Below are 14,746 nucleotides of genomic sequence, written 5' to 3' on the forward strand. Positions count from 1 at the left end.
GTAGTGCATATCCAATGATGATGAATTATTTCAACACTGGTATGTATGAAAAGAACTTTTAATTCAACTTCATTTTAAAAAGATATTCATTGACTATAAAAATTCTGAGTTGGCAGTTATTAATTATTTCACTATTATAAAGATGATATGCCACCATCTTATAACTTGCATTGTTTCTGATGAGAAGTTCCCTGTAATTCTTACCTTTGGTGTTGAATGGTTGTATATTTTTTCCAGTTTTCCACTTCCTTAGGAGTCAGGGTAAAGCCCTGGGGGAGCAGATTGGAAAGAAAAATGTCATGAATACACGCCATACGATATCTGTGCAGAGTCACTTAGGTAGATCTTAGATGCATGTGTAGCAAGGAAACACATCTTAAAACCCTATGGCTCAGTGAAAAAAAAAATTCAAATTTAAGAAAAAATTCAAATTTAAGAAATACATCATGGAGGCATGATGGTTTAACAGGAACCCGATTTACTCTCCCACCTGAATAGCTGCAAACCAAAAAAAATTCTAAAGCTTTTACGTCATGGCACCACAGGCAACAGCAGAGAGCAATCCCTGAGAGAAAGGAAACTAATATGGTGAGCTCTCAGATTGCCCAACTCCCCCAATTTCTTGCCTGGATGGAGTTTACAGGCTGCAGCACAGGGAGACTGAACACAAACAGAGCCCAGTGGAGAGCCTGAGTGAAGGAGACAGAGTTGAGAGTTCTGAGAGGCCAACGTGACTAGAATTTGCTGGAAATAAGGGAGGGGAGAGCCACACAGAGAGATAGTTCTGGAGAGCTGCAGAGGCTTCCCATCAGGGTGCCGTGTATGAGCAAAGGGGAGTGGTGGTAGCTGACTTCCATTTTCTGGAGTGAGTGTGGATAATGGTGCCATTTACTGAGATGGTGAAGATGGGAGTTTTAGAAACAAGAGAGTTGGGGAGTCTGAGCCTTTGGGAGGGGTAGGTATACCAAGTGACCAGTTCTAGACAGACTCACTGTGAGGAGCCCTTGAGACATCCAAATGGAGATGTCACGTAGGGGAATGAATATATGGGTTTGGATCTCAAAGGCGAGGTTCAAACTGGAGCTGTAGATTTTGGAGTTACTAGCATGTTAGCATAGATATATGGTTATATAGCATATATAGAGAGAGGCTGATATAAAAACGAATGTGACAAAAGCTCGCATCATAAGAAAAAAAAAAGTCGTAGCTATGTATGGGGATGGACGTTAAGTAGACTTATTGTGGTGATCATTTCACAATACATAAAAATATTGAATCACTACGTTGCACACCTGAAACTGACATAAAGTCATATGCCAATTATAGCTCAATTTCAGAAGGGAGAAAGAAAGCAAAAACAAGCGAACAAAATGAGTACGAGAGTCCACTATGGCTTTTGTAAAAAGCACAGGTTCAGTTTGAGATGGGAACACAGTATTTTCTGTTAGCACTGAGCAGCTTGCCAAGGCTTTCATTTCTAGGGTCTGGTCACCTCCCACAGAAACGTGTTATACAGGAAGGGCTGAAGAGACACAGGCTGCTGACAAGGGAGGTTGCTATGCAACAGCTGAGGAAAGTCATCCAGCCAGTCAGAATTGATACTGGTCACTGGAGAGTAAAAGCTGTGGTCCTAGCAATAGCTTCCATTCACACACAGGAGTCCCGGAGAGGCTGACATAAAAACAAATCTGAAAGTCTGCTATGGTTTTTGTAAAAAGCACAGGTTCGATTTGAGTTGGAAACATAGCATTGTCTGCCTCCAAAGCAGTTTCTCCAGTCATTCTGGAAGCACAGCAGCATGTGTTGGGTTGGGTAGGACCCTGGGATGTGCTTCCTGTGCTCTCCATGTTGCATATTGAGAAACCAGGCTCACAGATGTCCAGGGACCCGAGCAGGCTCACACAGCTAGCAACAGACTGGCCCGGCACCCCATCCCTGGAATTCTGAAGACCAGCCCGGTTTCTTTCCACAAGACCACAGCGGCCCCAGGCCCCTGCCCTGCAAGGAACCCCGGGCAAACATTTACTCTGAAGCAGGGCTTGCCATGGCTCAGACACACAAAATGCCTGATTGTCCTGGCCGCTCCAGCGGGCACCAGGAAGGCCTCAGGGGCAGCGTGTTTGTGCCACTCACAGAGAAGAGGCCTGAGGTTAGGTCAGGGAGTGGACCCCAAGGAGCAATTCCCACACCTGGATGGACCCACGCGTGCAGTAGGTGAGGGCTGGAGACTGGGGGTCTCTACCTGTGTCCCGGATACAGAGCATGAGCTTGCGTCTCAGAGAGCACAAACTTTGCTTGTTTGGGACAGGTGTTGGCAGGGCAGGAGAGCTGAGGGGTTGATCTGTCGCTCCAACTGAAGGGGGGGGGGGCGCACCTCAGTCCCCAGGCCAGCCCTACTGGGACATGGGGTCTGGAGTCAGGAAGACCCAGGCCCACATATTGCATTTTCTGTTTACTGGCTCTGTGGCCTTGTCTAGTTCATGTGGTGTGACTGCACTTCAGCTTTCTGATCTGTAAAATGGGGATGCTGACAGCCACCTCCCAGGGCTGCTGTGAGAAGAAGACAAGCCCCAGTACAGACAGCGCTGTGATGCACAAGCTGCATACAGAGTAGCTGGGGAAGCAGATGTTCCCAGTGTGTCTGGGGGCCATAGAGATGGGTAGTGCTGGGCAACACAAGGGCAATTGGCATCCTCTGGCCATTTCCATTCCCCTTGTTACAGTTAGAGACACAGCTAGAGACCTTTGTGTTTGTGACCTAGGGGTCATGCTGGGGAAGCCAGGCATAGTGTATTCCAGACCACACCAGAGGAGTTTAGCGGGAACGGGGAGGGCAGGGACGAGAAGCATTGTGCAGAAGTGCGGGCACCGAGGGTAGATGATTGGGTGGTCGAACTGCACCCAGAGCTGCGAGTGCGCGAGCCTGCGGTCAGAGGAGGGGTGAGGGGTCTCGGGCGGGAAGGAGAAAACACCCCCCACCCCGCCCACCCACTCTTGGAGTCGCATGCGCACTGGGGACCTGGTGGAGAGGGCTTTTGTTGGGAAAGCGGGCGGGCTGGAGGGGTCCGCGCATGCGCAGGCTGCCCAGACGCGGGGGGTGCGCGGAGAAAAGGGGCGGGGTGGTCGGAGCTGCTGTGCTGGCAGCAGTAGGCGAGGGCGCGGCTGCGGGGTTCCTGGTGCTGAGGACGGACGCCATTGGAGCCCCAGGGAAGGTAAGAATCCAGCCTCGGACTGGACCGGGAGAGGACGAGTGGAACCCGGCACGGTGCGCCCTCCCCTCCCCCAATAGCCGGATCTGAACAAAGCCCAGGCACTCAGAACCTGAGCCCGCTTAGACCCACGGTCTAGGTAGGACACTCCGCCCCCCGCCCCCCGCTCCGCACCGACCTCTTCCAACAGGAGAGGAGAGTCTTCCAACAGGAGACTCAGGCTCTCTGATCCCCACTTACACTGGAGCCCACAATCCGAACCCCTTTAGCAGACCCGTGTGCACCCTGCTGAGCTATCTTAGAGCAGAGGCCCTACCCCCACCCCAACCACTCCTAGATCACTCCAACCAAGCTGACACCGTGGGCCCCTTCCTGGAGTTGCGATCCTGGGGTTTGAGACCTCCAGCGCTCTAATTCATGCCTCACCTAATCCGAGCCCCCACCCCCACCCTTCTCACCCCTAGCGCTCCTGTATGAGCCCAACCCAGACCTGAATCATCAGCTGAATGCCCCCGCCTGGACCTAGCCAGAGGGTCTCTGGATTCAGTTTCCCATAGCTTTCCGGGGTCCCAGTAGTCTCAGCCCTCTCATGTCATCTGCTCTCCCCCTTCGTCGTTAAATCCAAGCCCTTTGTTTCTCCCTCTCTCAATGCATCCCCCTTTGGGACTCTTCAGACCCAAGCCCACCAGTCCACCCCCTATTCAAATCTAGAGGCTGGGACGGGGAGCGTGCCCCTCTTGAACTCCCCTTTAAGTGCAGGGAGACCATCGCTATCCCTCTCCTAGTGCTGCGTCTCTGACAGAATCTAACCCAACAGACACCCCCTCCCTCCCTTCTCCCTTCTCCCCCTCCCCCCTCTGTCTGCCTTGTACTGCCTAGTAACCTGATGATTGCAGCCTCCCTCCTCCTGAGGGATCCCACCTCCCACTGGATCCCGCCCCCTCCCCCTTGAAGAAGCCTCACCCTCCCTCCCTGGCTAAGCTCTCTTCTCCTTGGGACCACCCTCCCCCCCCCCCCCCCCAGCATGGCTGAGGGAAGCTACCGCATGGAATCAGAAACCTACAACGTTGAAGACATGGATGAGGGTAGCGATGAAGTCGGGGAGGAGGAGATGGTTGAAGGAAATGACTATGAAGAATTTGGTGCTTTTGGAGGCTATGGCACCCTCACCAGCTTTGACATCCGTATCCTCAGAGCCTTTGGGAGCTTGGGTCCAGGCCTTCGCATCTTATCGGTGAGGCTCCTTGTTGGCCACCTGCTGGCCCTGGGCCTTCTCCCCTGTGAAGCTGCTTTGGGGGGGGGGGGGTGAATGGGAGGGTTGAATGGGGAAGGACTGCCCAGCTTCCGGAGCATTCCCTCTCCTGCTCAGAGAAAGGGGGTTTGGGAAGTCCGGGGTAGGGGGACAGACGGGGGGTGGGGGTTGGGAGCTGGCTGCAGGGAGGAGGCTGGGTGGGAAGCATGATGTGAGCTTGTAGAACTGTCTGCCTTCCCCTACCCTTCTGTCTGGCCTTGCAGAATGAGCCCTGGGAAGTGGAAAACCCTATGCTAGCTAGGACTCTGATGGAGGCATTTCAGCTGGATCCAGAAACACTTGCCAATGAGGCTGCTGCCCATGCTGTCAACGTAGCCCGCGCAGCCGCCTCCAATCGTGCTGCTAGGGCCGCTGCTGCTGCTGCCCGTGCCACCTACAATCAGGTGGTCACTAACCGCCCAGTGGCCACAGACCAGGCTTCAGGAGCAGATACCCAGCCCATGACCTATGCGGCCCAGGCTCAGGCAGCCACCCCTGAGACCACCCTTGCTGCTCCACACATCTCCCAGATGCTAGTCACCAGTGAGATGGCCGCCCCAGGGGCTCCAGCAAAGTCCACACAGCCCCAGACAGGCTCCCAGGCCCAGGAGGCTGCTACTGAGGGTCCTAGTGCTGCCTGTGGTTTCTCTCAGGCTCCGTGTGCCAGTGAGATGGATGCCACCCGGCCCAAGACAGCCTTCCTGGGTCAGAACGATCTCTTTGATTTCACCCAGCCGGCAGGTGTCAGTGGCATGGCCTTCTCTCGCTCCAAGAGGCCCGCCCCGGCCCAAGAGGCTGCCACAGAGGGCCCCAGTGCTGCCTCCAGGGTGCTCCAGGCAGCACCTGCCAGGGAGGGGGCAGCCACCCGGCCCAAGACGACCAAATCTGGAAAGGCTCTCGCCAAGACCCGGTGGGTGGAGCCTCAGAATGCTGTGACAGCAGCTGCTGCCAAGACCAAGATGTCCACAAGCATCCCTGGGCCTGAGGGTGCAGCTGCCCCTGCCCAGCACAGTGCTGAGCCCTGGGTCAGGATGGGAGGCAAGAGGACCAAGAAGGTGAGACCTCCCTGCTGTCTGCACCCCCCCCCTTGCTCCCCTCCTTTCTCTGCTCTATCCTCTCCTCTCCCCTCCCCTCCCCTCCCCTCCTCTCCCCTCCTCTTTTCTGTCAGCTTGTGCACGTTGGTCCAACACAAGTTTGCTAGCATGCTTTGACCCCACGAAGTCTCTGCCCTCAGGCCTGACGGGAGAAGAGGTTGGCTCGGTGCGGGGCACATAGTAAGCACTCAGCACATGTCATCCACTGTTTGTACTACCCTCATTTCCAAGTATCTCTTCTGGTTAAGACGTGTGCTGGGCACTTTTGCACAGTGAGTCTGGTAGCCCTGGGTCTCTTCTCTCTCTCTAATGCTACAGTCCAAGCACCTGGATGACGAATATGAGAGCAGCGAGGAAGAGAGAGAGCCTCCTGCGGTCCCACCGACCTGGAGACCATCGCAGCCTCCGATGACAGTGCGGGCTCATATGGTTCCCCGGCCACCGATGGCCCTGAGGTCCCAGGTACCCTCAAGACATGTCCTGTGCTTGCCACCCCGCAACGTGACCCTTCTGCAAGAGAGGGTAAGAAATCTGCCTTTCCCCCGTCTTCCTCCTCTCCTCTCCTATGGGCCAGTTCTTGGAGGTCAGCCATGCCTTGATCTCCCCGTGTGCTCCTCCTCCTCCAGGCAAATAAACTGGTGAAATATCTGATGATTAAGGACTACAAGAAGATTCCCATCAAGCGCTCAGGTGGGCAACCTGCGCCCCCTCCCTGAGCCCTGCCCTTCCCCCGTCCCCATCCCTACCCTGCAGGGCCTCGCATCACATGTCCCCACCCAGTGTGCCCAGCTGATCGCTCCCATTTGCACAGTACGGGGGTCCCAACTGTGCTCCCCTCAGTGAGGCTGACTGAGGGGGTGCAGCTCTTTGGCCCCTGCTCAGCCCTGGTGCTCTCTCCACCTCTCATCTCCCGCAGACATGATGAAGGATGTCATCCGAGAATACGACGAACATTTCCCTGAGATCATTGAACGAGCAACGTACACTCTGGAAAAGGTGGGCAAAGGGACAGGGGCAGCTCCCTGTAGTACAAGAGCTGCAGGCAGGCCTTGCACCCTGCAGCCCCTTGAGGCCCACCTCCGGCACTACCTGCTCTGGAAGCCCTCCCTAGCTTCTCCACCTGGGAGCGTCCACCTTATGCTTCCATCCCCCGCGGGGTCCTCTCCCTCATGCTCTTTTGAGTGTCTCTTGTCCCCTGAAGTGGGTCCTGTTGCTTTGGTCGGTGCCAGAGCTCCCACAGGGCAGTTCTTCTTCGGCCTCTCTTCTTCAGTCTTCCGCGTGACTTTGGGGTCCCGGCTGAGAGAGAGTTCTGACGGGAAATGAAAGGACTGCCTGCGGGACAGGCAGCGTGGGTTTCTCATGTCCTGTTCTGGTTTCTCCCCCACGTAGAAGTTTGGGATCCACCTGAAGGAAATTGACAAGGAAGAACACCTGTACATTCTCGTGTGCACACGTGATTCCTCAGCTCGTCTCCTGGGAAAGTAAGAAAGGGCAGGCAAGAGGATTGTGGGTTCCTCGCTGGTGCCTCTCCCTTTCCTCTCGGAGAAACGGGAAAACAGGGCTTTGGTGCCTGGCACAGCTCCTACCCACAGTTAGTGGTGCCCAGTGATTAGGGGATGAAAGGGCAGGAGCCTGGGGTCAAGCCTTGGCTGCTCTCAGGGCTTCACCCCCACCCCGGCCACCTCTTCACCCCATCTTCTGGGAAAGCAGGCTCCTTGTTGCCTGTCCCTTCCTGCTACGTGCCTGGCCTGGGCTTGGCAGAGTGGTCCTGGGAGAAGGAAGCTTCCCGTCCAGTCTAACTCCCGGTGCTCGAAGGGCGGGGAAGGTCTGGATATGCCTCCTGTGGACACACTGTTGCCAAGCATTTGCTCCCTGCCCTGACCCTGTTGTGGACACGACTCTGGGAGGGGCTCTTCGCATCTACGTTTGATGCGTGAAGCGATTCAGTCTCAGACAGAGGAAAAGATGGTCTGGGTCGGAGAACAAGCCATGCGCAGAGTGGGAAGAACCGCTCTGTAGCCCAGCCATCTGGGAAAGGCTAGTCAGGTGAACCGATCCTAGTCCCTCGGGCAGATGCCTGCCGGATAGAATGCGTCTTTCTCCACCTTTAGGACCAAGGACACCCCCAGGCTGAGCCTCCTCTTGGTGATTCTGGGAGTCATTTTCATGAATGGCAACCGTGCCAGCGAGGGTGAGTGGCTAGACCTGCCGCCGGGGGCGGGGGCGGGGGGGGCTGCCGCCCAGAGTCTCAGCTTTGTGTGTGCAATTCTTGTATCTCATCTCCCCTCACAGCTGTCCTCTGGGAGGCACTACGCAAGATGGGACTGCGCCCTGGGTATGGTTGGGCTCTCGACTCCCACCCCTTAGTGTTGTCCTTGGGCACCAGTGGCACCAGGGTTGCAGTAGCTTGGTGGCCAGGTGCCAGGGGAGTGGACGTCCTGGACTGGGTAGAGGCAAAGGGTCTCGTCACGGTGCATGGGGAAATGGTCCTGAACTCTCAGCCTCTCGCTGCTCCACATCCCCTCTCTGTCCCCAGATGAGATGTAAGAGAAACCATCAGATTTAGGGATTCCACCAAACCCTTGCCTAGGGTATCCTTGACATCCTTGACGTGTGGCCCCTGGTGCCACCCCAGGCCTCCATGGGGATGCCCCACAGGCTGGGCAGCTCTCAATCCTGCCAGGGAGTGCTCCCGCCCACGTGTCCCTCACTGCCACTGTTCTTGTTATGGATTCCTTTCCTTGCCCTCAGGGTGAGGCACCCATTCCTTGGCGATCTGAGGAAGCTCATTACAGAGGACTTTGTGAAGCAGAAGTAAGTATTGGCCAGGTTAACTTTGTCTCATGCTTGTGCATTCCTCGTGTGCCGATCTGGCCGAGAAGCCATTCTCCATCCCGTATCTTAGCACCAGAGGGATAGGTGTCCCTGGTGTGAGTGTGGGTGGCGGCTGGAGTGTTGGCGAGGAGTAGAGATCCAGCTTGGTCTTGGGGAAAGGGAGTACAAGCTGACAGAGAACACGGTGTAGGGTGTGTTACAACCCCCATGCCCTTTGGCACCTGCCCCATAGGCTGTAGTAGAATTTCCCTTGCTTTCCATCCCGGGAACAGGGGACTCAGAGGGTGGAAGTCTGAGCGTGGCCCCCACAGGTAAGCGCCCCATTTGGTCCTAGAGCCCAGCCCTCCTGGCTTTCTGGTTAGGGCCCACCCAGTCCTTGGTCCTTGGAGAACATGCACGCACCCACACAGGCACACGGACACGTGCACGCGCACACCGTCAGGGGTATGGGCGGAGTGTGCTGCTCTTCTTCCCTTTACAGTTGTTCTCTGCAGTGGGCCGTCCCGGGGTTCCGCCAGGCCATGGACGACACCCTGCACTGGGATGAGCTCAGAGCAGGGTGCCTGATGAAATGGCTCCTCTGTTTACAACACACCCAACGGGACTCTGGGTGCATTGTGACAAGGGGCACAAACTTGTGGCCTTCCTATGAACAGATACCCTACACGTGTCCCACCCTGCACTTCCACGTGGCTTCTGGGCAGGACTGGCGGCCTAAGGCTTTGTAGGCCTCAATCGTGGAGGCAGAAACCCTAGGAGTGAGCGTGGGAGTGAGGCATGGGCTGGAGGTCAGGACCATCCTCCCCCAGGAGCTGAGCTGCATCATCGGGCTGGAAAGGGGCCACCTGGGAGCCACTGGTGCAACAACAGGTCTGCCTGGCTGGAAGCAAACGTTTCTCTTCCTCTTGCCCTGAGGTACCTGGAGTACAAGAAGGTCCCCAATAGCAGCCCACCCGAGTATGAGTTCCTCTGGGGCCTGCGAGCCCGCCACGAGACCAGCAAGATGAGGGTGCTGCGGTTCATTGCCCAGGTAACAGAGAGCCTCTGTTTGGGGCCAGGCGATGGGGTCTGGGTCTGGTCCTTGCTGTACCTTCTTTGTTTCTTGGTCACGGCCTCCTCCCACTGTCTGTCCAGTGAGGATACTGACAGGTTCCTAAGTAGGTCACTGACACAAGTTCACAGACTTAGTAAGCGGGAGGGATGGGGTGAAGCCCCTGGACTGGCCTGGAATAACGGGAGAGTCAGACTCCAGCGGTCTTTATTTGTGTAATGATTATGCACAGCTCCCAGGAGGGTGTATGGCAGGAAGCAGGTGCTCAGTGGAGGTGGGCTAGCTGTTTGGATGGTCGCTGTCACTCTACTGCAGAATCAGAACCGAGACCCCCGGGAGTGGAAGGCTCATTTCCTGGAGGCTGTGGATGATGCATTCAAGACGATGGATGTGGATATGGCTGAGGAGCATGCCAGGGCCCAGATGAGGGCCCAGATGAATATCGGGGACGAAGCTCTGATTGGACGGTGGAGCTGGGATGACATACAGGTGGAGCTCCTGACCTGGGATGAGGACGGAGATTTTGGCGATGCCTGGGCCAGGATTCCCTTCGCTTTCTGGGCCAGATACCATCAGTACATTCTGAATAGCAACCGTGCCAACAGGAGAGCCACTTGGAGGGCTGGTGTCAGCAGTGGCACCAACGGTGGGGCCAGCACCAGCATTCTCGATGGGCCCAGCACCAGCTCCACCATCCGGACCAGAAATGCCGCCAGAACGAGTGCCAACTTCTTCTCCTGGATCCAGTAAGGTTTTCAGTCGCTAAATGAAACTCTGCAGGAGGGTGTGGGAGGGGGCTGTGAGAAGTCGGGGGAGGGCCTGGAAGCAGTGGGGGAACCAAGAGAGTGTGAAAGACATTTGTTCTGTCCTTGCGTCCCTCCCCGTTTCACATATATTTGTATTTCTGCGTCAGCTTTTGTGTCTTGCATTGCAGGCAGCGCTGATGGACTGCGGCCGTCACGCACCAGGCCAGAGTGCCTCCTCAGATCCCTCCCTCACACAGCACTCTAGGCAGCTTCTCCCTGCCCATCTGAGATGGCATGCCAGATGAAGCTCTCTCTGCCCTTCCTGCTTTGGTTGTGTGCTGTTGTTGTGCGCTTCTGTCGTGTTTTCATGTTTTTGGTATCGGTGTTACATTAAAGTTGCAAAATTACTTGGGAAGTTTCTTCCTTTACCTGCGCACGTGGTGCTCTGAGGAGCACGTGGTCGGGTGCTCTGAGATGGCCATGCCCCGCCTCTGCATGGAAGGCAATAGGTGTGGGTACAGTGCTGGGAGATGCGGAGGTGCCAGCTGAGTGCCTAGACCGTGAGTTTCGAGAGGCTCCAGTCCACAGAGTTACATGATTTCCCACGTGGTACAACCCCAGTTAGATGCCAGTGGTGGGGGAGGTGGCGGGAAAAGGGGTGGAGTAGAAGGCTGTGGGTTGGTGCCACGGTCCCTCCCACCACACAACAAGGTCCACAGACATTCACCAATCCCCGCCTCCTCCACCCCATCTTTGGAGGCGCCATCTTAAGGGAACCCTTCCCTCATCCTCCACACAACCTCAGCATCTCATCCCTCCCTCAGATGGAGTCTTCAGGGCAAGGAGATAGGCCTCAGCGACATTCTCAGCCCTCCAGCAGGTGGAAGGAGGAGCCATTGTTCCCGACAGAGTAGGTTTAATGAAAGTAGAGCTCACCAGCCCGTTGCCTGTGACCATGACCCGAGGCCTGTTGGTGGGCTCTGGAGCTCTTCTTCACTGGAAACAGGGCTCTCCCAGTGAAGCCAAAGCAAGGCCTAAGTCCTGGTGTCTTGAAGGGCTGAGTGATCCCTGCGGGAGTGGGGTGGGGACTGCAGTTCCTCCCGTGGACCAAGGTGAGACACCTGGGAGGGCTCAGTGGCAGGCGGGACAGTGGAACTTTCTCAGGCCCCTCAGTGACGTCCTCAGTTGAGGGGACGAGGTCCCAGGTTCAGAAGAGGGAGAGAGTAGTACTAAGGACCCCTGCACCCCATTGCCTCTTTTCCCTGAGAAGAGGTTCCCCTCTCTCACCCACACTAGGCTCCTGACCCAGATCCAGGCACCTAATTGCACAGGCCCAGTGGAGAATGAAAACGTGGGTCTCCCTGTGAAAAAATGAAGAATTCCAAGAGGGTGACAGCAGAGCATGGAACCAGGTGTGCAACGCCTGCGAGCACGGGGTCCCATGGGGCTGTGTAAGTCACACCCCCAGGAAGCTGGCTGTGTAAGGTCTCCTCCCCTAAAGTCAGGCTTCAGGTGGGTTTCTGCCTTGTTGGCCACTGCTGTGCTTTCTGTCTTCCTGGCTGCTGGGTCTGGGCTCGGCAACAGGGACGCTGTGATTCTGACAGAGATGGGTTCCCCTTCACTTTAGCTTTACTGGTGCATGGCCTGGGATGTGAGAGGGATGGATGATGCCTGGGCCCCAGCCCTGGGGTGGTGGATGACCCAAGACTCTTCTGGCACCCTCACCCTGGAAACCTCCCAGGATCCTGCTGTGCACACAGCAGGATGTGCCTTTTCCTGAATGAGGGTGCAGACACTCACCAAATGCCACAGGTGTGGGTTTGAGCACTGCGTGCAGAGGACACCTGAGATAAGGCACCTCGTCTGGAAAGGAGGAGAAAGTATGTGGCAATTTATGACAGCTACAATGCGATACCAGTGTCATTTGGAAATGCATTCAACAAAGTTTAACGCCTATTCAGACTAAAAGTTATCTGGAAACTGGGAATAGGAAAAACTTCTTAAATCTGATAAAGGTCATCTGAAACATATTTCATCATTAAAATCTGAAAGCTTTCCCTCTAAGGTCTCTTACCACTCCTAGTCCTGATTGGCAGTCTTAGTGCATTAAGGCAGGATTTGCAAAAAATTGAAAGGGCATACAAGGTGGAAAGAAAGAAGTAAAATTGTCTTTATTCATAAGTGAGAAGATCACATACATAGAAAGTTCCACAAGTCCTTTTAAAAATTACTAGAACTCCTGCTAGTGAGATAAGCAAGGTGGCAGGATATGAGGTCCATACCCAAAAATCAATTATAGTTATCTATCCTAGAAACAAAAAATTGGAAATAAAAATAAAAATATCATTTACAACACATTCAAAACATGAACTTCTTAGGGCGAATTTAACAAAATACATGTGAAGCTGTAGATGAAACATTTACATTGGCATTGCTGAGAGAAATTTGAAAAGATGTAAATGAATGGAGAATAGATGATGTGTTTAGACTTTAAGGCTCAATATTGCTAAGATGAAAACTCTCCCCAAAATGATCTTCTGATTCATAATAACTCAAATGACTAAAAAAACAACAAGGTGGTTATATAAATTTTACTGACATACAAAGGACTGAAATAGCCAAGGGGCACCTGGGTGGCTCAGTTGGTTAAGTGTCCGACTTTGGCTTCGGTCGTGATCTCACGGTTGGTGAGTTCAGGCCCCGCATCGGACTCCGCGTCGGCAGTGTGGAGCCTGGTTGGGATTTTCACTCTCTCCTCTCTCTCTGCCCCTCCCCTGCTCGTGCTTTCTTTCTCTCTCTCAAAATAAGTTAATATACTTAAAAAAAAAAAAATCTTTGAAATAGCCAAAACAACTGTGAAAGAGAAACACGTATTTGGAATTCTCATGCTGACTAACTTCCTAAGTTACTATAAAGCTACAGTCATCAAGATAGTGTGGTACTAACATAAATATAGACATGTAAATAAATAGAAAACAAATAGAAAGTCCAGGAATAGAGGTACGCATATATGGGCAATTGATTTTCAACAATAGAGCTAAGGTGATCCAATGAGGGAAAATATGTGCTCAACAATTATTAAAGAAACATTGAATATGCATATGGAAAAAAATAGAACTTTTGCATTACCTCAAATCACATACAAGGGGAACCCAAAAAAGACAATAAGCATAGATGTAAAGGGAAAAATTATGAAACTTGTTCATGGTAACAGGAGAAAAACCTTTGTTAACTTGAGTTAGACCACACTTCCTAGAACACAAAAAGCATGAACAATAATAGGGAAAAAATGGTAAACTGGCTTTATAAAACAATTTAAAAGGCAAATTAAACCTTGCTTTTTTGGAAGATCTTGGTAAGAAAATAAAATCCAGTCACAGAGAGGGAGAATACTTACATAATAAAGAACTTACTTGCATGTCTGGACATACAAAAATCTCTTACAACTCAGTAATGGGAACACAGAACTTGTTTTAAAAATAGCTAAAATATTTGAACAGACATTTCCCCAAGGAAAATGCATGCCAAATAATTAAACACATGTAAAGTTGCTCAAAGTTATTAGGCAACAAGAAAATAAAAATTAAAACTGAACCGAGACAGCATACCACAACTACTAGAAAGAGCTACATTCAAATGGGTGACAATGATGGCAAGGGCTGGTAAGGTGGAGCCACTATGGTTTTCACATGTTAGTGTAAAGACTAGGTACTTTGGCAGTTTTTGGCAGTTTCTTATTAAGGTAGGCATGCAAGTACCATGTAATCTAATCATTCCAGTCTTTATTTAATTCAGAAAACTAAAAGCACATGTCCACACCAATCTTGTATGTGAATGTTGATAGCAGCTTTATTCATAATGTCCCCAAACTGAAAACATCCCAAATGTCCAGCAGTTGGTGAATGAATAGCGAACTTTGGGATATTCAAAGTATCGCAAAGGAGCAAACTACCAACACACACAATGTTTGGGAATATCAAAAGCATTATGTGGTGGACGACTGGAAACAGAATATTGCATGCTGTTTGAATCATTTGACATACAATTCTTGAGAAGATAACACTATACTGAGACAAGAGATCTTGGTGGTTGGCCAGGGCTGGAGATGGAGCAAGATGTTTGACTTCAAACGCACAAGAGGGAAGTTGGCAGGGCACTGGAAATATTCTGAATATTGATAGTGGTGGTGGTTACACACGTTTCAATTTGTCAAAACTCATCAAACTGTACACTTTAATAGGCACAGTCTATTGAATGTAAATTATGTATCAACAAAACAAAACAAAAAATAAACATAAAAGATATTTTACAGACAAAATATAAAATACCTGAAAACAAGAAATGTATTATATACATTTTCAACAGGTAAGTCATGGTGAAGAGATGTTAGTACACTAGATGATGAATTAGATAAAAATATCTAGAGTAAAACATACAGAGAAAAGATGAAGGAAATACAAAATGAGTAGGAAGAGATTCAGTGGATGCAGAGGCTAACATGGGCGGAACATATTTTAATT

At 52.3% G+C, this 14,746-nt stretch overlaps 1 protein-coding gene and 1 non-coding gene across 4 annotated transcripts; both read left to right on the forward strand.

Annotated features, from left to right (window-relative positions):
• Positions 1–3,078: 3,078 nt before the first annotated feature.
• On the forward strand, positions 3,079–10,633 carry LOC109261393 (melanoma-associated antigen D4). Of its 3 annotated transcripts, none has more exons than XM_019439948.2 (13): positions 3,079–3,212; positions 4,233–4,443; positions 4,725–5,555; positions 5,913–6,116; positions 6,221–6,284; positions 6,511–6,590; positions 6,984–7,075; positions 7,706–7,785; positions 7,887–7,929; positions 8,346–8,408; positions 9,345–9,459; positions 9,796–10,226; positions 10,415–10,633. In XM_019439948.2, exons 2-13 carry the CDS (start codon positions 4,234–4,236, stop codon positions 10,422–10,424), a joined length of 2,223 nt encoding a protein of 740 aa, XP_019295493.2. In that variant the 5' UTR covers positions 3,079–3,212; position 4,233; the 3' UTR covers positions 10,425–10,633. The 3 variants fall into 3 exon arrangements, with proteins under 3 accessions (XP_019295493.2, XP_019295496.2, XP_019295494.2); XM_019439949.2 differs by lacking the exon at positions 3,079–3,212 and adding an exon at positions 3,240–3,348; XM_019439951.2 differs by lacking the exon at positions 10,415–10,633 and having other exon boundaries at positions 9,796–10,230.
• LOC128774607 (small nucleolar RNA SNORA11) lies at positions 8,970–9,098 on the forward strand. The gene has a single exon (XR_008419057.1). It is a non-coding gene; the product is annotated as a small nucleolar RNA SNORA11 (small nucleolar RNA).
• Positions 10,634–14,746: the final 4,113 nt, after the last annotated feature.

Source organism: Panthera pardus, unplaced genomic scaffold, assembly GCF_024362965.1.
Source record: "Panthera pardus isolate Hobbes unplaced genomic scaffold, ASM2436296v1 HiC_scaffold_339, whole genome shotgun sequence".
Classification (NCBI taxonomy): domain Eukaryota; kingdom Metazoa; phylum Chordata; class Mammalia; order Carnivora; family Felidae; genus Panthera; species Panthera pardus.